Source organism: Mytilus trossulus, chromosome 11, assembly GCF_036588685.1.
Source record: "Mytilus trossulus isolate FHL-02 chromosome 11, PNRI_Mtr1.1.1.hap1, whole genome shotgun sequence".
Classification (NCBI taxonomy): domain Eukaryota; kingdom Metazoa; phylum Mollusca; class Bivalvia; order Mytilida; family Mytilidae; genus Mytilus; species Mytilus trossulus.
The window spans coordinates 64,459,662-64,484,544 of record NC_086383.1 but is presented as its reverse complement, the minus strand read 5'-3'; the positions used below and the strand labels follow the sequence as shown (position 1 = coordinate 64,484,544).

The 24,883-nt window shown below is 31.2% G+C and overlaps 3 protein-coding genes across 3 annotated transcripts in view; all 3 read right to left on the bottom strand.

The window, feature by feature from the left end:
* The window catches only part of LOC134691415 (uncharacterized), a 328,275-nt gene that overhangs the window by 108,598 nt on the left and 194,794 nt on the right, over positions 1-24,883 (bottom strand). The gene's annotated exons all lie outside the window — the stretch shown is intronic.
* The window catches only part of LOC134691522 (myotubularin-related protein 9-like), a 57,993-nt gene that overhangs the window by 16,123 nt on the left and 16,987 nt on the right, over positions 1-24,883 (bottom strand). The gene's annotated exons all lie outside the window — the stretch shown is intronic.
* On the bottom strand, positions 1,753-24,817 carry LOC134691521 (uncharacterized). Its single transcript, XM_063552079.1, has 10 exons — positions 24,789-24,817; positions 22,386-24,738; positions 21,691-21,764; positions 18,971-20,455; positions 16,994-17,117; positions 16,496-16,619; positions 12,735-12,853; positions 8,916-9,111; positions 6,748-6,912; positions 1,753-6,222 (listed from the first exon to the last, which is right to left on the bottom strand). Exons 1-10 carry the CDS (start codon positions 24,815-24,817, stop codon positions 5,978-5,980), a joined length of 4,914 nt encoding a protein of 1,637 aa, XP_063408149.1. The 3' UTR covers positions 1,753-5,977.

Here is a 24,883-nt window from a genome sequence, read left to right as displayed (position 1 = left end):
CATGCAACCATATGGGGTTGTTGCCATACCATATGGGGTTTGGTGTTGACTGATAATGGCAAAGCTTTTAATGTGTAAACCGTTCTAAATCAATGGACAATAACCGATTTTTACCTTTATTTTATTAACACTTATTAACAAGGTAAATAATTTTCAAAATAAACGCATATATTTTTAATATTGTGACCCTGCAAATAAGATAGATATCCAATGGAAGAAGATTGGCCAAATAACTATCATGAAAGATATTGATGTTATGCTAACACAACTGCATACCAAATATTTGGTTACTAAAGTGGTTCTCCCTCAATTGATCTAATCGAGAACTAATTAAGTTTCAATAAACAAAGTACAGACAGAACCAACTTAGCTCCATAGAAAAGAATCATGTCTATACAACTGCAAGCCAAATAACGTTTGAGTATCAGAGGGCATCCGGAAAGATTTCTATTGTACAAAATGATTCTACCCTCTTTAAATACAGTATTTTATATATTATTATTATAGTCGTCAGATAAGTTGTCCCACTTAAGCTGGTGTAATCGAAAACTTTGACATGTCAAGTACTATAAGAGCAAACATTATAGCAATGGTTTTATTTTTGTGACTCGCATGTTAAAATTTCAATTCACCATTTCCTGAAATCATAATTTAATTTGATAATAAAGAAGAGGTATGATTGCCAATGAAAAAAATATCCATCAGTTGAAATGAGATGCATATTAGAAATTAGTGGTCACTGTACGACCTTCAACAATGAGAAAAACCAATACCATATAAGCTATAAAAGGCCTCAACATGAGCAATGCAAGACGATTCAAACAAAAAACAAGAGTGGACACACTGAAATGTCTCGCCTGTTCTAGTGTTGATAATATAATTTATGTTGAAAGTATAAAAAGCATTGTTTCCCTTCCACAATTTTGTTCCATGCAAGACAAAATAACTGTCTCACTATGTAATGGCAAAATTTATAAAAATCCAAGAAAGATTAATAATAAATTCATGTTACTAATATCTGCAAAACTGAAAAAAAATAACAAAAAAAATCAATTCAAGACCTTCAAAACTATTGCTATGGCATCTGCCCATCTAATATCATTTGACTATTGTATTGTTCCATAAAAATTAACCTTATCAGGAACAAAGATGCAAAATGATCTGTGGGATAATTCAATCTCCATAGAAATAAAACAAACTGGTGTTAATGCGATTATATACCACATATCAATGAACCACGACTGAGTGGAAGGAGCTACAATGTAAATGACATCCATGTAATCGTAATGCAACTGCATACCAAATATCTATGACTTATCATACATACATGGTTCCTGTTAAATTGAGCTTAGCAGAAAAATTGTTGATTACGAAAGAAAAGAAACACTATGTTTCTACTACATGTAGGACAATAAGAACCCTTTAGGTCTGAAATTGGCTGAAAATATCAAATTAAAATGTTCACTGAAATTTGTCTGGCTCTACAGCTTTTTATTCCATCACAATTTGTGAATAGGACAACTTTATTCTTTATTCGAAAATCTGTCTTGTCAGGTCACCCTCATTTTAATCATTTGTTGTTATACCTAATGTTATGTATTTTGAACCTAATTCAAAGGTCTTCTTTCTGATATGGTCAGGTTTCTTTGTTCCCCTATTGGGCCAGTACAGGGACAGTATTTATACATGTATGTATACCCATTAAGTATGCATATAAGAAAAAATTGCAGAAATTACTTAATAAATCATGCATAAACTTTCTCAACTTTATTAACAACAGACATTATCACATGATACACATTATACAATACACAAACAAGAGTCTCCTAGGAGCCCGAAATTGCTCACCCTGCCTTCATCACTAATTTATCAAAAATTAACATTTCAAATCATTTTCCTTAAGAGCTTCTATGTAAACTTGCAACCATTTTGAATTTCTGATGGAAACAAAATCTAAATACTTATACCAATAAAGACAATAGGGGAACCTAACCTGTAACCTAATAAGATTAGATGTAATAACCTTGGAATTTAAGAACAAGAGGCTCTCAAGAGCCTGAATCGCTCACCTTAAATTTTTTACTTAAATCTTTCATCAATGATTATTTGGCGTTAAAATTTAAATAAATGTTCTTCGAATCCGTCATATCTTCTTTAACAAAAAAAAATGCATTTTCCCCTATGCTCTATTTTAGCCATAGGGGCCATGTTTCTTGTCATACAAGGAAATAAAATATAAAATGTATGCTAGATATGTACTCTGAAACTCATTATGCCTAAGTTTGGCTGAAATGGATTAAGCAGTTTCAAAGGAGAAGATTTTTGAAGTAAGCCACCATGATTAATAAATTGTGAAAAATGTCTTTAAAGGGCAATAACTCCTTCAGGGGTCAATTGACAATTTTGTTCAATTGGACTTATTTGTAGATCTTACTTTGCTGTCTACAGTTTATCGTTATCTATAAAAATATTCAAGATAATAACCAAAAACTGCAAAATTTCATTAAAATCATCAAATCAGGGGCAATAACTGAAAAACCAGTTACCCCATTCGGCTGAAAATTTCAGGGCATGTAGACCTTGACCTAATTATAACTTTAACTTCTTGTCTGATTTGCTCTAAATGCTGGTGTTTTTGAGATACAAGCCAAAAACTGCATTTTACCCTGTGTTCTATTTTTAGCCATGACAGCCATGTTTTTTTACCAAATAAAAAATAAAACACAAACTTTATTCTAGACACCTTAATGATCATTAAGTGTAAGTTTGATTGAATTTGGTTCAGTAGTTTCAGAGGAGAAGATTTTTTAAAGTTAGCAAATATGATGAACAAATTGTGTAAATTTGTCATTAAAGGACAATAACTCCTTAAGGGGTCAATTGACAATTTTGGTCATATTAACTTATTTGTAGATCTTACTTTGCTGATCATTTTTGCTGTTTACAGTTTATCTTTATCTATAATCATATTCAAGATAATGACCAAAAACTGCAAAATTTACTTAAAATTACAAATTAAGTGGCAGCAACCCAACAATGGGTTGTTCGATTTATCTGAAAATTTTCAGGCTGATAGATCTTGACCTAATGAACAATTTTACCCCTTGTCAGATTTGCTCTAAATGCTTTAGTTTTTGAGATATAAGCCAAAAACTGCATTTTACCCCTATGTTCTATTTTTAGCCATGGCGGCCATGTTTTTTGACGAAATGGAAAATAAAACACAAACTTTAATCTAGATACCCTAAGGATCATTCAGCTAAAGTTTGGTTGGAATTGGTTCAGTAGTTTCAGAGAAGATCTTTGAAATAGTTTACGACGACGACGGACGCCAAGTGATGGCAAAAGCTCACATTTCCTTTTAGGAAAGGTGAGCTAAAAACACAATATTCATTCTATCAAATTTTCAATGAATTTTAACTTTTAATAACAATACAAAAATGCATTATTTTCTAAGTTCACTGTACCAACTGCATAAACTTCTTATGGATCTGAACATATATTGTGTTTAAGTAAAACTTCTCACACTGGGACCAGTTGTTCAAAGTGATCTATTTTTTTTAAATTAAATACTGTCTTGTACACAGAACAAGACTGAAAATGTGTACACAATTTCTTTAAACAATTAATGACAGTGCATTCTATAATTTGGTGTTGCAATGAAAACAAATTACACAGAAATAATTAGTGCAAATTTTAAACAACTGGTCCCTACTTGCTATAGAAATCATTAGATCATTTTTTATTTTGAGACAAGATATTATGTGGATTGTTACTGTGATGAAAATTGGCAATGTCACAGTGAATAAACATATTACAGGCAAACATATTTATTATTTTCATACCAAAATACTCAGATATTATAGTTTGAGACAAGTAAACTGGGAAATAAAAATAATCCCATACAGTATTTTAGACATTTAACACCATTAGGACAACAGGAGTAACTTATTTGTAACATTATAAGCTTGAACAAGTCACCTTAGAATTTCAAATAACCTCAATTATTTCAGTCAAATTTTCAAAGATTTTTTTTAGTTGTGGTATAAATCTAATTTTGACAAGTTTACCAAAAACAATAACTGTACCTCCTGTCTATTTGATCTATGGATCTGAAAATTAATTGTGGTAACTTCTCACACTAGGCCCAGTTGTTCAAAGGGAACCATTATTTTTCCTAATTGAATACTTTCTTGTTTACAGGGTAATATTGAAAATGAGTACACATATCCATTCTATAGTTTTGTTTTTCAATTAAAAAAAATCAAAAATATGTCGGTACCATGAATGTCCAAATTGCAAATATTAGTTTCTCAAATTAGTAACAGTAGTTTCCATAAAGTTACTTTGGCATAAGGTCCTTGATAAAAGATGCAGTAATTTTACATCATGTGGCATCTGTCCCAAATGGATGAATAAATTTCACACATAAACAAGTTTGAAAAACATTTCTACTACCATATTATACTGTACACACTAATGCCCTGTCTTCAGCAATTACGTGTAGCAGATATTATAAAACAAAATATACATATAATGTCAATCTCAGTAGACAAGACAAAAAAAATACATGTATAATAAATCTTCACTTTATGACAAATTCTTTTGAGTTTTTTCTCAGAGTAGTAAAATAAACAATAATTTTAACTGTTGCCAAGTCTCACAAAAAAAAATGCCTGTACAAATTTAATCCCATAAAGCCCATCATCAAATAAAAATAAATCTATACATAAACACAAAAATAACTAAGAGTGCACATGCTGAAATGTTTGGTCTGCTAAACTGATTTAAGGATGATCAGAATTAGCTCCTATGTCTCAAAATAACAAGATTTTATTAAAAGACTATAAACTGATAGAATATAAATAACGGATCTTGAAAAGCATAAAAAATGAAATGTCTTTGTCCTTGTTTAGAGAAATAACCAATAGGACATTTGTAGGGAAATTTAAGATTTTTCATGCATTTAACATTGTGAACCTTTTCTTAAAAACAAATAAAAAATAACAAGGATTGTATAAGATTTTCAAAAATGGCTTTTAAAACCAAATGTAATAAAATAAATCAAGAAGTGGCACTATATGGATAAAACTAGAGGATTCAAATATCAGACAAAAAGTCAAAACAAGTGTAGCGAAGATCTTTAACTGAATTATATATAAAAAGTTTTGCTTCAAGTAAAACAGAAAATTTAATATTATCAATTATCCATGAAAATAAGGTTAATGTCAAGATCAACCCTGTCAGATAAGAGATGTATTCTTAACAATCATTCTATACACCTACTACAGTTGACCTATTGCTTAAAATACATGAGAAATGGATCTAGCAGGGATAAAACTTGGGAAATTCAAGCTGGTAGCACAGACAAAATTGTTCCTAATTGACGTTTGTATTTTGAACCAAATTTTATCAAAATTTAAGTAGCCCAGCACAAAATCTAGGGCCATGGGCGACTGGGCCCCTGCTAAGTTTTATTCCTCTCTAGTCATATTAACTCACTTAATCACTGATTCCTGAAATGTGGTAAAGGTCAGGTTAACCTAGTCTGACAGACACATATATTAAGCAATTAATTTATTACCAAATAGCTGTCCTATTACCAATTTTAACTCAGAATTTTTAAATTGTCATTAAACCATGAAAATGAGGTCAAGTTCACATGTACCAAATATGGATTATCCAGCTCGAAAAACCTTCTAAAATATGAAGCTTTATTCAAAGAGATTTTCTTGTTGCTTCCAGGTTTACAATATTGTTTAAATAAACAGTAAATGTATTCATAATTATATCTTAGGAATTTTATTTCCTTCTCAGACAAAATTACAAAATTTCATATTAAAATATGCAACCAACAAATAATAAAAAACCCAGCCTAACCTACCCTATGTCAGCGATAAAAAAGACAAGTTTATTAACCTCAGGTGAGCCAATATTTATTTTTATTTATATTTGTCCTGTAAAATAATTTTCAATATTAACCATTATCAATGGTTTTGAGTTTTTGAATCATATTGCTGACTTTCTTCTTGATGTTATCACGCTTTCTTTTGTGGATAAGACCACCATTTTTTTTGCTAATTGAAATTTTTTTTTCAATTTCGGCTTGTTTTGGACATTTCAGTTTTTTAAGATTAACTGAAAACAGGTCCTCTAGTTCCTGGACATCATCCTCTGACCATTTTTGGCGTTGAACTTTGTCTTTTCTAGATTTCTTTTTATCTGAAAGTATGAATATGAATTCCATAAAAGTATTACTTTAACATTCAATTGACTATCACCTGATTTGTTTTCTATGTAGAGCATGATACGGTTAAGAGAACCAAATACGTTCACAAGTTATATAAGCATCTATAAAAACTGGGCTACAAAATTTTCCTTATATTTGAAAAGACAAACAAAAATCAATAGGCTTATTAAGTTAATAGGAAATTTTAATTTGGAGAGTTATTATATAATTTAACTTTTGGTTTAAACATATTGTGAGCTTTTGATTGCTTAATTTTCTAACCCCCCAAAAAGGCCATTTGTTTTTCAATATTGATACATTCAAGGGAAAGAAGATCTACTCAATTCACCTTTCTAAAACAGTTACACAAAATTATTAAACTATAGGTTTAACCATAAAGCGTATAATACAGAATTTTCTGACAAACACAATGAATAACATCCTTTGAAATCAGATAACAAATAAGGGTTTTACATAAAATTATCAATCAGTTCATATGAAAACTTTTACATTCATACCAGGTCTATGTTCTTGAATTGGAATGCTGAAATCAGCATCAACTTCATCGTCATGCAATTCTGGAATAAAGTCCTCTGCTATATTATCAATTCCTGTGTTTGGTGTATCTATATCTGCATCATCTTCACTTACTGCTGATATGTCTTTTTTTTGCGGTACAATATCTGCAGAAAAAAAGTTTCATTATTATCATTTCCATTGGTACAGCATTGATATGACATTACAGCTTTTCAAAATTGATGGCCAAAAAAATGGGTGTAATGAACACATATTTGCTCACATTTTGACAGAATTGATGTACTGACCATTTTACCTATTACATAAATGTCACAAGTTTTTTGAGATTGGCACTTTTCAATCTTAAAAGATCAGACCATATACATATAGATTCTACCACTGATTCGATATTTATCCATTCAAGACATTTAAATTTTCTGTCGAGAGTGGATAAATATTATATTACACGAGATTTGGTGGTGGAATCTGTTTCTCTTATGATTTTTGCAGACAATCTTAATTCTTCTTTTCGAACGACTTGCAAAAAGATGTTTTCTTTCTACGTGAAGTCATGAGGCATGGTCACCTTTTTTCATAACGTCACAATAAGAATTTTAGAGAAAAGCAAGAAAATTTGACATCATAAACAAATTTAACCAATGAAGAACTGAGATCATAAATGTCATAAGTTTTTTTAGATTGGCACTTTTCAATCTTAAAAGATCAGACCATATACATATAGATTCTACCACTGATTTGATATTTATCCATTCAAGACATTTAAATTTTCTGTCGAGAGTGGATAAATATTATATTACACGAGATTTGGTGGTGGAATCTGTTTCTCTAATGATTTTTGCAGACAATCTTAATTCTTCTTTTCGAACGACTTGCAAACAGATGTTTTCTTTCTACGTGAAGTCATGAGGCATGGTCACCTTTTTTCATAACGTCACAATAGGAATTTCAGAGAAAAGCAAGAAAATTTGACGTCATAAACAAATTTAACCAATGAAGAACTGAGATCAAACGAACCACACGTTGATTAAATAAAAATAATCAACAGGCCAGGATCGATATAAATCAAGTAAGAATTAGAGGAGATGATATATTTAAAAAATTTCAGCAACAAAACATTATTACTTTTTCAAACATAGTTTTTAGAATATACTTCTAAATATCACTTCAAGCCACTGCAAAATTTGAAACCTTTGTAATAACCGTACATGTACTTTTTTTCGTGTGTACTTATTATCACAAACTTGGTATTGCTGATGAATTTGCGATTACTTTATTTCACAGAATTTCCAAAAGTGATTTATATGGTAACTGTATAAATTGTGTACTTATTATCACAAACTTGGTAACTGTATAAATTCATGTTCCCATGTATCTATTTTCGGGAAAATATACCTACCGCAAAATCTGTGAAAATAAATACACCGTGAAAATAAGTACAAATACAGTAAATGAGAGGTTAACAATCAAAATAATATTATCTTAATTTTCTTTAACACTAACTCTTGTTTAGAATATCAAAATAGACGGCTAAATTTAGAAACTTATTTTACAGGAGCACCCAAGATTAACGGATAACCCCTGTTTCTGGGTGAGATTTCTGTTCCTCAATCTTTATTTTTTTATCAGTGTTTTGTGGAACTTTTGGCCTTTTCGTTGTTTTACATTTTTTGCAATTGCTAGGTCAGTTTTTATTCAACTTGTGAGTTTTGAATGACCCATTGGTGTCTTTTGCCCTCTATTTTACAAAATGAATAAAGTTGGTTCACTCTCATTCTTAAAATGAATAAAAGTTATCAATTTCAACGTCACACTATTTGCTGCATTACTGAAATCTTCCCCATATACATATAACGTCCATCTTTAATCTTAAAGACCAGACAAAACCAAGTGTCTACATATACAATCTTAATTTCTAGCACTTGTATCTAATTATAGTAAGAATCAGGAGATGGGTTTCTTTGATGCATTAAAAAGGCCTTGTGTCAGACTTTTCATTATTTTATTTCAAATGATTTACAGCGATACATGAATGTTGATATTCTTATGGAAATTTACTAAATACAGATATATTGACAGTCATTTTGACAGTAGTGAGGGAACTTACTCCCTTTGGTCTACTAAAATTGCATAGAGTTTATCTGAAAATTACCTTCTAGTTGAATATCCTCCAATTTTTTGCCAACAAAATCTTTCACCATACCAAAGTCTTGGATTAACAAAAGTTTTGATACATGAACCCTTTCTATTAAATCACTTGTTTGCCTATAATGGACCCTATGGACATCCATAGTATGTCCTAGGTGATCTAGGATCCATTGACGTTGGTTTTCTGTTATGTCCAATGACTGAAACAAAACAGAAATATATTTTAACACACACCTTTACATTTCTCTACAATCATGACAATGCAGACATCAGAATTTGGCCGAAATTTGCCAGTGGCCCTCAACTTAATATTGTCTATTTTAAACTAATATTGTTTGCATTATAAGTGTCCAAGCACAATTTTTCCACTTAGCAAGTTTTCTTTATACATTTAAGATCTTGTGGCAGTATTTTGCCACATTTACATTTTGTTTTTGATGAGGTATTGATGGAGAGAATTGAAACTTAAACTTTAATCTTTCAAAGAATTGGCCAAATATAGTATAAAAGGTATCCAAAATATTATCATAAATAAGCTAAGATTACAACTTAAATTAAAATAGGATTCAAACATTTTAAAGAAAATTATTAAAATAAGATTTGGTTCTGTTTTCATGGTTTTGTCAATATAAGCTTAAAATGTGTATTATTAGTTGGCAAGTCGCTAATTCAACTCATTTAAATCATATTTGTGCAACCTTAAAATTAACCCCTGTTTACACATGTGCTTAACGTGTTCAGTTATTAAAAAAAAAAGAATTGTCAACATTTAAAAAGTGAAACAAGGGTGCTGCCATTAAAAACCATTTCATCAACTGATTTGACCCATAAAAATGTATTTGTATACATGTAAAACATTGATTTACAACTTTTAATCTATCACACCTAGAAAATCGGTATTACACATTAGTATGTGCTTGTCTGTTTATTTGTATTTACATTTATATCAGGTCGTAAGATTGTTGGCAGTCATGCATTGCTATTTTTTCTTTTTGGACTTTACGTAATTTGGATATATTTCTAGCATGTTATAAATCAAATATGAGAATTTTAGTCAAATTGGTGATCATTGTTAAAATTTTTATGATGTGTGCAAATTTTAAGAAACTAGGCAAGTAACCATGATATACTACTTGTCCGAAACTTAAAACCACATGTCAAAAATTTGTTCTTGCTTAAGAAAGGAGCATGGTCGAAAAGGTCACACTATGACCCCTATTTCTGAAGTTTCCATCAAATTCCAAGAAAAACATGCAAATTTTAAAATTTGTTATTTTCAAATCAGTAAGAAAAACCGGGGGAAAAAATCAAACTAGTTCAGTTTTGCATCGATATATCCATCAAAATGAAAAACTTTCCATTTTAGAATAATAAACTTTTTATTTAGGGCCAAAGAGGGCCCTTAAACATACAATCATTCAAATACAATTCCAAATATAATGAAATGTAGCTGATTTCTGAAAGTGTTGCTCCATGGACTGTGCTCTTTTATTTTTTTACCCACAAAAACTTAAAAAAACATGGAAAAGGATGATAAATAAATATATTAGGTTTAAAGTTTATTTATACAGTTACAGTATGTGGCCAAAAGTTTCGTCACTTGTTATTTTGCACTATATATTCATACAAAACTACAATTTTTCAAAAAAATATTGTTGGGTCATTTGCGGTTGGAATTTAATAAACTTGGCACCAAAAGAAGCGGAACTGCACATGCATATTTGTTTATTTAGTTATAATTTTGTTAACAAACTTGCTATATATTACCTAAATAAAATTATTAAAAAATATAACACATGTTCATATCAAGAGAAAAGAAATGCAATTAACAGCAATATCATTACCAAATAACTTTTTGTGCCAAGTTCATTAAAGTCTAACAATGAATGCCTTCAAAATATTTTTTTGAAAAAATGCGTTTTTATATATATGAAATATATAGCAAAAAAGAAAAGTGACGAATACTTTTGACCACATACTGTATTTTTTATTTTCCCTAATTTCATTTTTGTTCAATGTTTTAAAATTGATGAGATTAAGGTAAACTAAAATATATATTGTGTCCTGGATAGTTTTCTTACAACTGCTACTAAGGTCTTATCCGACTGATTCAACTGAATAAATAATCTGATTGGCAAATATTTTTTAAATGTCTATAGTTAGAAAGGGAAAATACTTAAAGTGTGTAAATTTGTTAATAATGTCAGGGCTGATTGACATGATTTATTTATAAAAAGAGAATTTACTGAAATCAGATCTTTATATTTTAACTTTTATTTTTTCATGCCCATCAGACAAGTACACTGAAGCTTTTACTCGCCAGATGATGATATTTGCTAGTCCCGAGCAATTGGACAGCCCTTAATGTCAAACCAAACCCTGCATTCATCCAGGGTTTTAATTGGCTGTCCCAATTTGGAAAAAAGCTTAATTGTGTGGATGGAAACATATGAGTTTGACTACTACCATCTTCAATGTTTATTATTTTTTTTAAAGTTTCCTTTGTCCCTGATCAGACAGCTCAGATTTTATCTTGATCTAGTCACATGTTATGATTCTGACAGAAAATCAATAATTAGCTGATAGCATTATTTGGGCGTATTGCTTTTGCGCCAATTCTTAAGATTCGTAGTATTTCATTTGCGCCACAATGTTGTATTTCATTTGCGCCAAAATATAAATATTTCTTTTGCGCCAATTTACAGGGAAATTATTTGAAAAGTTAAAATTACAGGCATGACAGGTAAATTATAAAATGAAAATTGAAATATAAATTGAATTTTGAATGTGAGGCTCGTATATTTTTTTTAAAAATAATATCCCCTGGTTAATTATTATGTGAGTGTATTTTCATTCTTATACAAAACTAAGTCAGTTTGTTAAATATTTGTGGGATGTTCATATGTTTTATTTGAAAAATGGATATCATACAGTCGAAAAGGAATAGAGGAAAAAAATAGTTACTATTATATTTGATGACCACACATAGCTGTCGTTTGGAGATTGGAGAAAGAAATAAAATGCTATCTTTTAGAAAAATATGGAATGTACCTTGGATGCGAATTTTCCCCGTCTAGATTATATAAGGACAGTTGCAAGCCTATAAATTTTGAGCTAGATCAGACCTGTTATTTTTACTTTGAAAATTGAGTTTTTATTGTGGTTTTAAGCTTTAAAGGAACGGACCATTTTTTATAGTGCTTTGATTAATATGAATAATATTTAACATTTTGCAAACCCCTTTTATCATAATTTAAACCAGTGTTTATTGCCTTGCTTTTTATGAAGATGTTTTAATATTTTGCAAATACGTTTAAAAATATTAATGAAACTGAATTGTGATGAATTAATGCAATACAAATCTTATTCGATTCTACTTAGTCTATGTTTCATATATTTAATATATTACTATTTACCTGTAAAATTGGTGCAAATGAGAGATTTTATTTTGGCGCAAATGAAATGTCAATTGGCGCAAAAGCAAAACACCTCATTATTTAGCTATCAGCAACAATTGACTAATAAATAAGCTGTTGTATTCTATAATGAAATTGTGTGGTAAAATGGTGTCACTTGTCACCTTAGAATATAGCAAAGCACACTCGCCTAATGAAATGGTAGGATTTGATTTGAGTTGTGAAGCATGAATGTTATTCGTGTTCTAAGAAAGGGATTGTCCTATTGTTTGGGTCTATACTAAATTCAAAATAAAAAAAATCTATAAATGGGTTACAACTGCCCGAAGCACATTTGTCAGATTGATAGGATTAAATTTTAAAAAAGAAACTAAATAATCAATTTTTTTATAATCATGTTTTAATACCTGCATCATTGTTGCCATATACTTCCTCATGTTAGACGTTTTAACAAGGTTTGGCAACTTTAATCCTGCTTCCTTTTTTACAGCACCAATGGCATCATAGCCCCTAAAAACACCTGCATCTGCAAAAAAGCTGTATTCAATAGCAAATAATTCCAATATTAATGGTAACAATTTTTGTTTCATTATTCAATATCAACCAAAATGGTTTAAATTATCATCCATGGAGATCCCTGAATTGCTTCAAGCTATTCAGTTTAGGAGTTGTCCAAATTTTGCTGGAAGAGTCTAAAAAACAGGACAAAATACCAAAAACTTTTTTTATTAAAAAAATTTCAAGATATTATATTGTGGGTGGAATAGACAACAATTTTTCAATTTCGTTAATCTATACATATTTTGAAAGGATGGTTTTGATATTGATAATGCAATAAAATATTATTTTTTCAATAATGTAAATATTTCTTACAACTGTGAAATTCTTTTTTTAATGGTTTACTGTGACCTCAACTTGACATTTTCAGGTATTTAATAGCAACATACATGTATTTTTAATATACATGTACATGATCTGTTTGTGTACATGTATTCATTTGGGCAGTATAATGTCCAATTGTTGGTACATTGTATCTGGGAACAGTATATCTAACGGGAAATGAATCTCGTACGCATTTCAGTATAAAGTTATTTCACTCCCGTACGTCACGAGACTTCGCGAGATTAATGGAGACTGGAAGCGTCGGACTGAAAGCTATCGTGACTGCCAATGAATCATCCACATAATTCCACACGTTCAACAACTTTAATGAGTTGGTAAGTTTAAGCATAAAGAAGATATATTTTTTTACATGAAGTAACTAATATGAGAGTGATTTATTCTATGTAAAGTGTTTTATTACGTTGGCCAAATTCACGATCATTGAAAAATGCTACTGGTGCCATTTTTTTTTGTATTATCCGATTGCATTGCCCAACGTTTTGTGATGAAAAACATGCGATCATGACAAATTTGAAGCGACAGTTTACAAGTTTAGTACACTAGCTTCACGTTTCATGTAGTTTGGATGTTATTTTATTGGTATTGATAAAGAAATCAGTCATCATTCGCGGTCTCATTCCGAAATGCCATTGGCGCCATTTTTATTATCCCCCTTCTTGCATTGTCCAACGTATTGTGATTAAATGAATGCAATTATTACAAAAAAAATGTTGCAGATTACAAGTTTGATACACTGGCATCCCGTGTAACTTAGTTTTAATGACATTTTATTGATATTAAAAGAAATATCGAGTCATCAATTTTGCCATTTTTGGTCCTTATCTGGCCAGTCTGTGTACCCAGGAACATATATATTACTATATTATACTATTCCAAGGTGTACCTTATTTAATCTCCATCACAATAAAACGCCTTTTAAAGCACATAAACACTTAAATAAATATAAAATCTGACATGCATACATGTATGTGATTTTGATGTTGTCAAAGTACATAAATGTCCCCACACACACACACAAACACACAGAAAAATGTCATTATTTTACAACAATAACACTATTTTTTTTATTTATAATATATAAGTATTGCAACCTTTATTTGTCCCATTTTTTTTTAAATTTTAGATCATAAATGCATCATTTCTTCACAAAATTTAGAGGTGGCTTATGTGGGTGTACGAAGCGAATGTAGGACAGGAAGTCACAATTATTTTTTTCTGATTATTTTCTTTGAATAAAAGACGCTTATTTATACAAAAAATATTTTTGTATTATACTTGAACTATTGTATATAAACAAACTTTGTAAACAAAATTTATCAAAAGACAATTAAATATGATCAAATTATTGTTAAAAAAACAAAATGTCAAAGTGGCTTGGCACCTAAATGGCTTCATGGTGCCAAGAAATATTATTTTTGCATGATTAATATTAAATAAATCTTCATTTTTCAAGTATAATGACACTTTTCCTAAACTTTAATATGAATATATGTATATGTGTTCAAAAGTAAATATATAATCATGATAATAGGTTAGGTTTAGTTTGAATTTTTGAAGCTTTGCAGTAGGGGTATAATTTGTGCCCTATGGACACATTCCCAATTTATATTTTATCAATTTAGTAAAATTATAATTTTTATTGCAGATACGTATGCAGTTCATACAGATACAGTTTTTTGGGCCATCACTGAATTGACAGTATTATGTGATATAAGCAGTGTTCAGACACCAGCTTCCCTCATTGAGCAAGACGAGACATATAAAAATATCGAACATTATATTATCTACCAATGTGATCCTTTCTCTATTAAAGAGAGCATATCAATATATAACTTTGTTTGTTATTTATTTCATTATTAATAAAAAGTCTAATTGGTATCGTCACAAATAGAAAACGTTAATCAATCATTACAAGAATTATAGCAGTTAAATTATTGATTGCCAATGAGACAACTATCCACAAAAGACCTAAATGACACAGACATTAACAACCATAGGTCACCATACGGCCTTCATCAATGAGCAAAGCCCATACCGCATAGTCAGCTATAAAAAGCCCTGATAAGACGATGTAAAACAATTCAAACGAGAAAACTAACGGCCTTATTTATGTAAAAAATATCATTGAAAAACAAATATGTTAAACAGAAACAAACGAAAACCACTGAACCCAGTCTCTTGACTTTGGACAGGCACATACATACAGAATGTGGCGGTTAAACATGGGAAAATACTTGTTATAGTTATTCAATCTAACTAGGATACAATTGATATGATAATAGTGATTCATTATATTCCTATTTCAATGAATAAAGAAAAACAAGTTTCCAAACCAATAGTTTTTGAGCTGTTTCGAATAGGAAATGTAGAGCCGTTAATTATCGACCATAATTGCGAATACGAATTTATACCATGTCCGTTTCCGTATCGTGTCATTTATTATTAAATTCACGACAAGGAAATCGGCGATAATTAGGATTGTCAAGTCCCGTTAATATATATGTTCCTGATTGTATAACAAGGTTTAATGGCTTGATAATTGTTAACTTTAACACCTCTGTGTACCCACTCAGAATTTTATGAATTATGTTGATATTTATAAAATCTGTCAGTTGAACTATTTTCATTATAAATAATTAGTTACTAGTAACATTGATGATTTTATGGGTGAAAAATGATTTTCAATTATGTTAACATCACAATTATGACCGAATCACATGCTCATTGGCTTCTAGGATGACTTTTGTGTATTTGATAGTACATGATAAATGATAGACCGCCCCTTATCAATCAGACTTTGCCCAAATTTGAATAGCAATAACAACAGGAGTAATACAGATGCACATTGTGGATTATCCCTGGTAGTGTTTGTAACTAGGCAATAATTTCCTTTATCGATTTAATTTAAAGACTTTTCATAATGGATTTAAATTTAACCATTCAGTTAATCCTTTCTCCTTTCCAGACGCAAATGTTGAAAAACAGTAAAGAAAAAAAATATCTTACAAGACATGAAAAATAAATATACATTTCGGCTTACTAAAAATATTTCCATAATGTTTAATATAAGTCCCAAACATTATTGCTCAGTTGTTATGCCATCCTCGGGATTGTCCATTTCATTACACTACTTTGCGTAAATTTGCTTGACAGGACTGTACATATGTATATACACAAATTAGAAACAAACAATTATTAAGCAGGTATTGTTTATTATGAAATAAACAAAATATGCTACTTGGTGCAACATAAATAGTATACTTACTGGAATTAGCAAACAAATATTTCGAAGGAGGTATTCCAACTTTGAGTCTAATAGAGTCATTTGACAGGTATTCCAACACATTTACAGCATCCTTTGGGATAATAACCGGAACCGCCTTGCCACCCTTTATAATAAGAAGACAAGACTTCACCACAAAATAATAATTTTTTTCCCTATTTAATCAAATGGTATTGATCTGATGAGTTAAGCCCTTTTCAACTGATTTTAATAGTTTGTTCTGATATCTTACTGTTACACCACTGTCCCAAGTTGGGAGTCTGTAACTCAGTGGTTGTTATTTGTTGCTGTATAACAGATTTGTTTTTCGTTTATTGTTTTGTACATAAATCAAGTTGTTAGTAAAATATTAGTTTTTTTAAATTATTTTACATTTGTGATTTTGTTCATAGCTTACTTTGCTGTATAGTGTCTCATTAGCAATCATACCAATGTATCTTCTTATTTTTATATATGATTAATTTTGTTTTAACAGCATACCTTCCCTCGAATCATTACCACCTCCTGCGTGTTAAGAAGCTCCTTTTCAAACTCTGTGAGCTCATGGCTCATTTGCAAAGCCACTTCATCTGGGGTACTTTTTCTCCTCCTGTAATCCGATAAACTGAAATTTAAGAACAATTTCTATTAGCTAGATATTCAGTTGTATAAAGTTACCAACTAGGCATTTGTAAGTTTTAAGACCTATATTATATTAGGCTATTACATTGTACATGTTGTAAGCAGGAAATATTAGGAAGAAAGTTATATATTTCATAGATAGTCCAGGCTATGTAAACCTTAAAATATTTATATCAGTTCTACCTACATGTATCTACCAAAAATTAAGGGGACAAGCCCAAACATCAGGGATTGAAACATTTAAACTCCAGCTATTTTTTCTACTCTGAATGGTAGTGACAGAAATTTGATAATGAAATCATAAAATAATTTTACTAAATGAAGTCCCAGTAGACAATGGTAGAGTATTAAGAAAATCCATACATTTACAATAGAACAGGAATGCACAGGCTAAAATGTCTCGCCTTTTTAACTTATCATTGAATTTATATTGAAAGTCTGTAACATGAAGGTTTTACAATAAGTATCACATAAACATAACATTATCATTAACTAAATATAGTTGACCTTTAACTTATAGTACTTGAAAAAACTGAAGGAAACACAAAAACTTAACATTGACCATGTTGACCAATGTACAATGAAAATGAGGTCAAGGTCAGATAATACCTGCCAGACAGACATGTATACCTTACAATCATTCCATATGCCAAATATAGTTGACCTACTGCTGAAAAACAGATCAAAATACAAAAACTTAACATTGACCAATGAACCATGAAAATGAGGTCAAGGTCTGATGAAACCTGCCCGACAGACATGTTATTAGATTACAGTCATTCCAAACACCGCATATAGAATAAGTTATCCTACTGTTTATAGTATTTGAGAAATGGACCTAATTATGTAACTTTAACCTTGATCACTGATCCATGAAATTAGGTGGAGGTCAGAAGAATCATGTCTGAAGGAAATGTAGACGTTGCAAAGAACTCATACACCAAATATTACTCATAAAAAGTGAGAAATTCCCATTACAAAAAAAAATTTTGTTCAAGCAGTTGCTGAACCATGAAAATGAGGTCAAGGACTTTGTAAATATTACAGGCCAAAACTTTGTAACATAAGGTATCTGCAGACAAGATATGAAGCATCCAGGTCTTCTACCTTCTGTAATATGCTTTATATAAATACATGTAGTTTATGACACCACTGGATAGTTATACCTGTCTTGCATACTGCGTCGGGGGCAAGACAAAAATGATGAATTATTTCTATTTAGATTGTCTAATCAAAAAAGTTATGCCTACCTTCTAGGAGCACCCTAGGTTTTGTTGTATTTTTTCTGATGTTTAAAGTGCTTGTCATACATGTGTCATAGGTAACTGTCTGTTGAATTGTTTTACTTTAAAAACTTTTTTTTTTAAATAAATCAGGCCATTTTCTTTTTAGAATGGATCAACATTTTGTTTTCATATGGATTTTTGGCAGACTACAAGGTACATGTGCATAGGTTAGTTTAACTCATTGTTGAAGGTCATATGGTTATAAATATGATCTGTTGTTTTCATCCATATGCCATTTGGTCTTTATTGGATACTCGTCTCACATTGGCAATAAACCACATCTCCTTATCTTATTTATTTCTATGGTTACAGCTGTTCAAGTAATAGATTTTACGGAGAGGAGGGAGCTAGATGGCACTTTTTATTATTTAACCCTGTAATGCATTAAATTTTTATTTCATTATTTCCTATAATTGTCCTATTCCTATTTTACCAGGCTATCTTTCTAAAATAATTGGACTGATCAAATTTTATAAGAAAAGCCTTTGAACAGACCCCTTCCCATTTTACAACCAATTTTGGAATAGTCTGAACTATATTATATACTCACTTTAAAGCTTGAACTTCATGACATCTTCTTCTATTATACAATGTAATCCTAGCTAAAGCAAGAACAGCAGCCTTTCTAAATATCTTGTATGCAACATCCTGCAAGTCCAATTTATTAAGCTCTTCCACCATAAAAGAAACCATTTTTTGAATGTCTTCAGGTAGAGGAAGTTGCTTAATAATATTAAAATTTCTTTCTGCTAGAACCATTCTTGCTAGTTTTGTCACTTTCAAGCTCCAACTCATATTCACTAGTGTTAAAAAGTTTTCTGCTTGGGATTTCTTTAGATCATCACCTTCCACTAAAGCTTCACCAAGTTTTGCAGAAGCCATACGTTTTATGTCATATCCAAGTTTTATTGCATTGCTTGGGCTATTCAAATCTTCTTCATCATTTACAACTTGTTTACTACAAATCAATGCAGCTTTGGCAAAATATTCATAATATTTTGCTTCTATGAACTGCTCCATTGAATGTTCCTTCAAACCTGTGATGCTTCTTAAAGAAGTCAGAAGCTTGGCTGCCAATCTCATCACAGAAGATGTATAGTATTTCCTCATTATACGATTGCCCATGTTAGACAGCATCCATTGATTTCCTAATGATATAATTAGTTTGTCATTTTTTGCAACCTTTGAGACTTCATCTATGGTCATTATACTAAAAACCTCTCTGACTAAAGCAGGACTAGCCTCATCTGAAATTCTTCTAGATATTATCTGAGACTGGGTTATCAAACTAGCCTTACTTTGTTTCGTTCTACTATAATTACCAGGACAATTTGATTGATGCCTTTGAAAATTTGACATTAAAAACCACCCAAGACATGATGGACACGCTCCATACTTTTCAATGTCAAAAGATCCGGACGTTAAAATTCTACGGGCCAATATGATTTCTCCGGTTTTACTTTGATTGACTTTCATGTTATGTTGATGACATCCTTTTAATCTTAACAGATCAATCATTCTTTTTCTATCTTTCATAATTTTCTTTTTTTCCTCAGAACTACTGTTTGAAAGATCTAGTTTCATAATTTCTTTAACTTCTTGTTCTTCCATATGTTTAGTAGACAATATATGGTGGGAAAAATTAGTCTGCATTATGCCACAAAATGGACAGGGGTGGTGGGAATTATATACCCTCTCTGTTTTCTTCATTTTACCCGTTTTAGTAAATTCATTTTTTTTCACACCCGTAATGTATAGTTCCTTGTGTTTAACATCTCTTATAATGATATCTTCATCTATAAAGTCGTCAATATCTTCAGAATCCTCAGAACTCAACTCAATTTTGCCAACTGAGCACTGCAGCTTTGGGAGTACAGGATATTGTTCACTTGTCTCACTGTTGTTATCACTGTTGTTATCACTGTTGTTATCAATATCATAAACCAACTCACATGTCTCATTACTGACTTTCGTTCTTTTGATACTACATGTACCTTCAGCTGGAGGATCAACTTCCATATCAGAATCTGTGTACCTTCAAAACAAATTAAGTGTTATAAAAAAAAATGTGAATATAAATTTCATACAATACTGGACTTTTAAAATTTTGTCACTCAAAATACAGACTGGAATATACTATTTCGCAAGAATTTTTCATATGACTGGTTGAATGGCCTTTTAATAATAATTTACTCAAATCAAACATGTTTAAATCCCTTATCTATCCTGTGTGCCATCATGGTCATATATATATATGTGAAATTTCCAGGCTTATGGTGTAAAATGTCGTAATCAGAAAAATATCAATGTTAAGTTTCGTCGCATGATCTGTCACCAGTTAATGAATGTACAATTCTTTCATGCAGTAAATGCTTTTTTTTAAACTGTAATAGTAAATTTGATTATATTGAGATATATACAAATATTATCAAGTCAGGGATTTCGTTTATACCATAAATTACTAAAACTTTTACTAAATTTCATAGATACAAAAATTTGATTAGTAAATTTGGTTGTACCTGTAGAAAACTAACTAAAAACTTTTAATGTGTACCACTTTTGATAAGTATTTAGTATTGCGATAAATTTTCACTTCCGCCATCTTACTCTGAACAACAAAATCATTATATGACTTCCACAGATATATAGACAATACATTTTCACCTCTAAATCTGTACTCCAAACAACAAAATTATTATATTTTAATTTAAGCTTGTTGGAGGTGGTTCATACATGTTTTTTCATTTCTCTTTTTTTATATAGATGAGACCATTGGTTTTCCTGTTTGAATTGTTTTACACTGGTCATTTTGGGACCCTTCATAGCTTGCTCTTCGGTGCGAGCCAAGGATCCATGTTGAAGGTTGTACTTTGACCTATAATTGTTAACTTAAAATACACTGTTACTTGGATGGAAAGTTGTCTCATTGGCACTCATACCACATCTTCTTATTTATATGAAAAAAGTAGATTTTTTGCGTAAAAATTAATAATTTATGATAAAATAAAGTTTAGAATCAAATTCTTATTTACACCATTTATCTTTTAGATTTCTTTGCATTGATCTGAATTAGAAATAATTCACAAAAAGGCCTAAAAACATTGTGGTAATTTTTCCATGCCTTGGTTTCCAGATCGCTAAAGGGGTTAACTGATTCGAAAAATAAAGATAATTTAAAGTGTTTCACTGCCTTGTTGTTTAGATCCACAAAAAAAATCGTTTGACATTCAAATTCGTTAACACATGTGTATATATTTATGCATAATGTACCTAATTCTCTTCCATCTTCTCTTTTTACATTTTTTCCCATCTTCTACATCCATGACATCATGTCCAATGATTTCCTACAAAGCAGAGTCTGTAAATAATATGTCCAAAAAAAATAGTCATCAAACTGATATGTACTGATAGTAATGCAACTTGATAGAAAACATCATTGATCTATCACAAAAAGTTCATATTAAACCGACTTGAAATTTTAATGAAAGACATTACAGATTAAAACTTGTGCTTTCCTGCAAGTTCTAGGAAATATCAAAATTTGAAAGAATGACGAAGTTTCTATGTCTGGATGAATGAGAAAAGTCCACAAACAAGTCAATCACGTCAATACACGATGGTAATAGAAGGGAGCACCATTACAATATGTGTATAATTTTGTATAAATTTTAAGGGATTTAAGTTGAAAAAACTTAGTTTACACAAAATCTTGAATGTCTATGTTTACAGTCTTGAAAAAAGGAGGGGAGGGATCCTGTTATAGTTCCAAAAGCATGATAATGACAGGTGCACAATTCCGATATATGTACAATATTTTTGAAATATAAGGAAAAAGGTGGAAAACTAATGATGGGGAAGTTTACTGTATGGCTTATAACTCAAGTTTGTTTAATTTCATACTTGTAGTCATTAAGTTTCATTAGAGGAACCATAACTGCATAAACATTTTTGATCTTATATTTTACCTGTATCTCATCCTTTGGAAAAATCAAAGTATCATCTGCAAAAGTTTCTGTTTCTATCACAGCTTCTGCCTCATAAACCACTTCATGATTATCATCTGTTGGTCCTTTGGTTTCACCTTTAAACATTGATATTTGTTTGATTTCTGTAAACTTAAAAATACCATGTTCTTGTTCCTCAATAAAAACAACAGTAGAAGAAGGAGTATCAGATTCTTCATCTTCTGTCTGCTTTGTCCACTGCTGGGCTAAATTTTGCATTTCTCCAAGAGAAAAGGTATATACATTTCCCCCTTTAGGAAGCTCAGTGTTGTGTTCAGATCTCTGTTCTTGAATATCCCTAACATGTGTATCTTCTCCAACTGTTATAGGAAGCTCAGTGTTGTGTACAGATCTCTGTTCTTGAATATCCCTAACATGTGTATCTTCTCCAACTGTTATAGGAAGCTCAGTGTTGTGTACAGATCTCTGTTCTTGAATATCCCTAACATGTGTATCTTCTCCACTTGCTATAGGAAGTTCAGTGTTGTGTACAGATCTCTGTTCTTGAATATCCCCAACATGTGTATCTTCTCCAACTGTTATAGGAAGCTCAGTGTTGTGTACAGATCTCTGTTCTTGAATATCCCTAACATGTGTATCTTCTCCACTTGCTATAGGAAGTTCAGTGTTGTGTACAGATCTCTGTTCTTGAATATCCCTAACATGTGTATCTTCTCCACTTGTTATAGGAAGCTCAGTGTTGTGTACAGATCTCTGTTCTTGAATATCCCTAACATGTGTATCTTCTCCAACTGTTATAGGAAGCTCAGTGTTGTGTACAGATCTCTGTTCTTGAATATCCCTAACATGTGTATCTTCTCCACTTGTTATAGGAAGCTCAGTGTTGTGTACAGATCTCTGTTCTTGAATATCCCTAACATGTGTATCTTCTCCACTTGTTATAGGAAGCTCAGTGTTGTGTACAGATCTCTGTTCTTGAATATCCCTAACATGTGTATCTTCTCCACTTGTTATAGGAAGCTCAGTGTTGTGTACAGATCTCTGTTCTTGAATATCCCTAACATGTGTATCTTCTCCACTTGTTATAGGAAGCTCAGTGTTGTGTACAGATCTCTGTTCTTGAATATCCCTAACATGTGTATCTTCTCCACTTGTTATAGGAAGCTCAGTGTTGTGTACAGATCTCTGTTCTTGAATATCCCTAACATGTGTATCTTCTCCACTTGTTATAGGAAGCTCAGTGTTGTGTACAGATCTATGTTCTTGAATATCCCTAACATGTGTATCTTCTCCACTTGTTATAGGAAGCTCAGTGTTGTGTACAGATCTCTGTTCTTGAATATCCCTAACATGTGTATCTTCTCCAACTGTTATAGGAAGCTCAGTGTTGTGTACAGATCTCTGTTCTTGAATATCCCTAACATGTGTATCTTCTCCAACTGTTATAGGAAGCTCAGTGTTGTGTACAGATCTCTGTTCTTGAATATCCCTAACATGTGTATCTTCTCCACTTGTTATAGGAAGCTCAGTGTTGTGTACAGATCTCTGTTCTTGAATATCCCTAACATGTGTATCTTCTCCAACTGTTATAGGAAGCTCAGTGTTGTGTACAGATCTCTGTTCTTGAATATCCCTAACATGTGTATCTTCTCCACTTGCTATAGGAAGTTCAGTGTTGTGTACAGATCTCTGTTCTTGAATATCCCTAACATGTGTATCTTCTCCAACTGTTATAGGAAGCTCAGTGTTGTGTACAGATCTCTGTTCTTGAATATCCCTAACATGTGTATCTTCTCCACTTGTTATAGGAAGCTCAGTGTTGTGTACAGATCTCTGTTCTTGAATATCCCTAACATGTGTATCTTCTCCAACTGTTATAGGAAGCTCAGTGTTGTGTACAGATCTCTGTTCTTGAATATCCCTAACATGTGTATCTTCTCCACTTGCTATAGGAAGTTCAGTGTTGTGTACAGATCTCTGTTCTTGAATATCCCTAACATGTGTATCTTCTCCAACTGTTATAGGAAGCTCAGTGTTGTGTACAGATCTCTGTTCTTGAATATCCCTAACATGTGTATCTTCTCCACTTGTTATAGGAAGCTCAGTGTTGTGTACAGATCTCTGTTCTTGAATATCCCTAACATGTGTATCTTCTCCACTTGTTATAGGAAGCTCAGTGTTGTGTACAGATCTCTGTTCTTGAATATCCCTAACATGTGTATCTTCTCCAACTGTTATAGGAAGCTCAGTGTTGTGTTCAGATCTCTGTTCTTGAATATCCCCAACATGTGTATCTTCTCCACTTGTTATAGGAAGCTCAGTGTTGTGTACAGATCTCTGTTCTTGAATATCCCTAACATGTGTATCTTCTCCAACTGTTATAGGAAGCTCAGTGTTGTGTACAGATCTCTGTTCTTGAATATCCCTAACATGTGTATCTTCTCCAACTGTTATAGGAAGCTCAGTGTTGTGTACAGATCTCTGTTCTTGAATATCCC

Bases quoted from the DNA above. Each gene is read 5' to 3' on its own strand.
- LOC134691521 (XM_063552079.1), bottom strand. From the start codon at position 24,817: ATGTTAGGGATATTCAAGAACAGAGATCT. The intron at 20,456-21,690 runs GTACATTATGCA...TTTGTTTTGAAG, and splicing joins AGAAGATGGAAGAGAATTAG to GTACACAGATTCTGATATGG. The intron at 16,620-16,993 runs GTATGCTGTTAA...CTTATTATAAAG, and splicing joins TGGTAATGATTCGAGGGAAG to GGTGGCAAGGCGGTTCCGGT.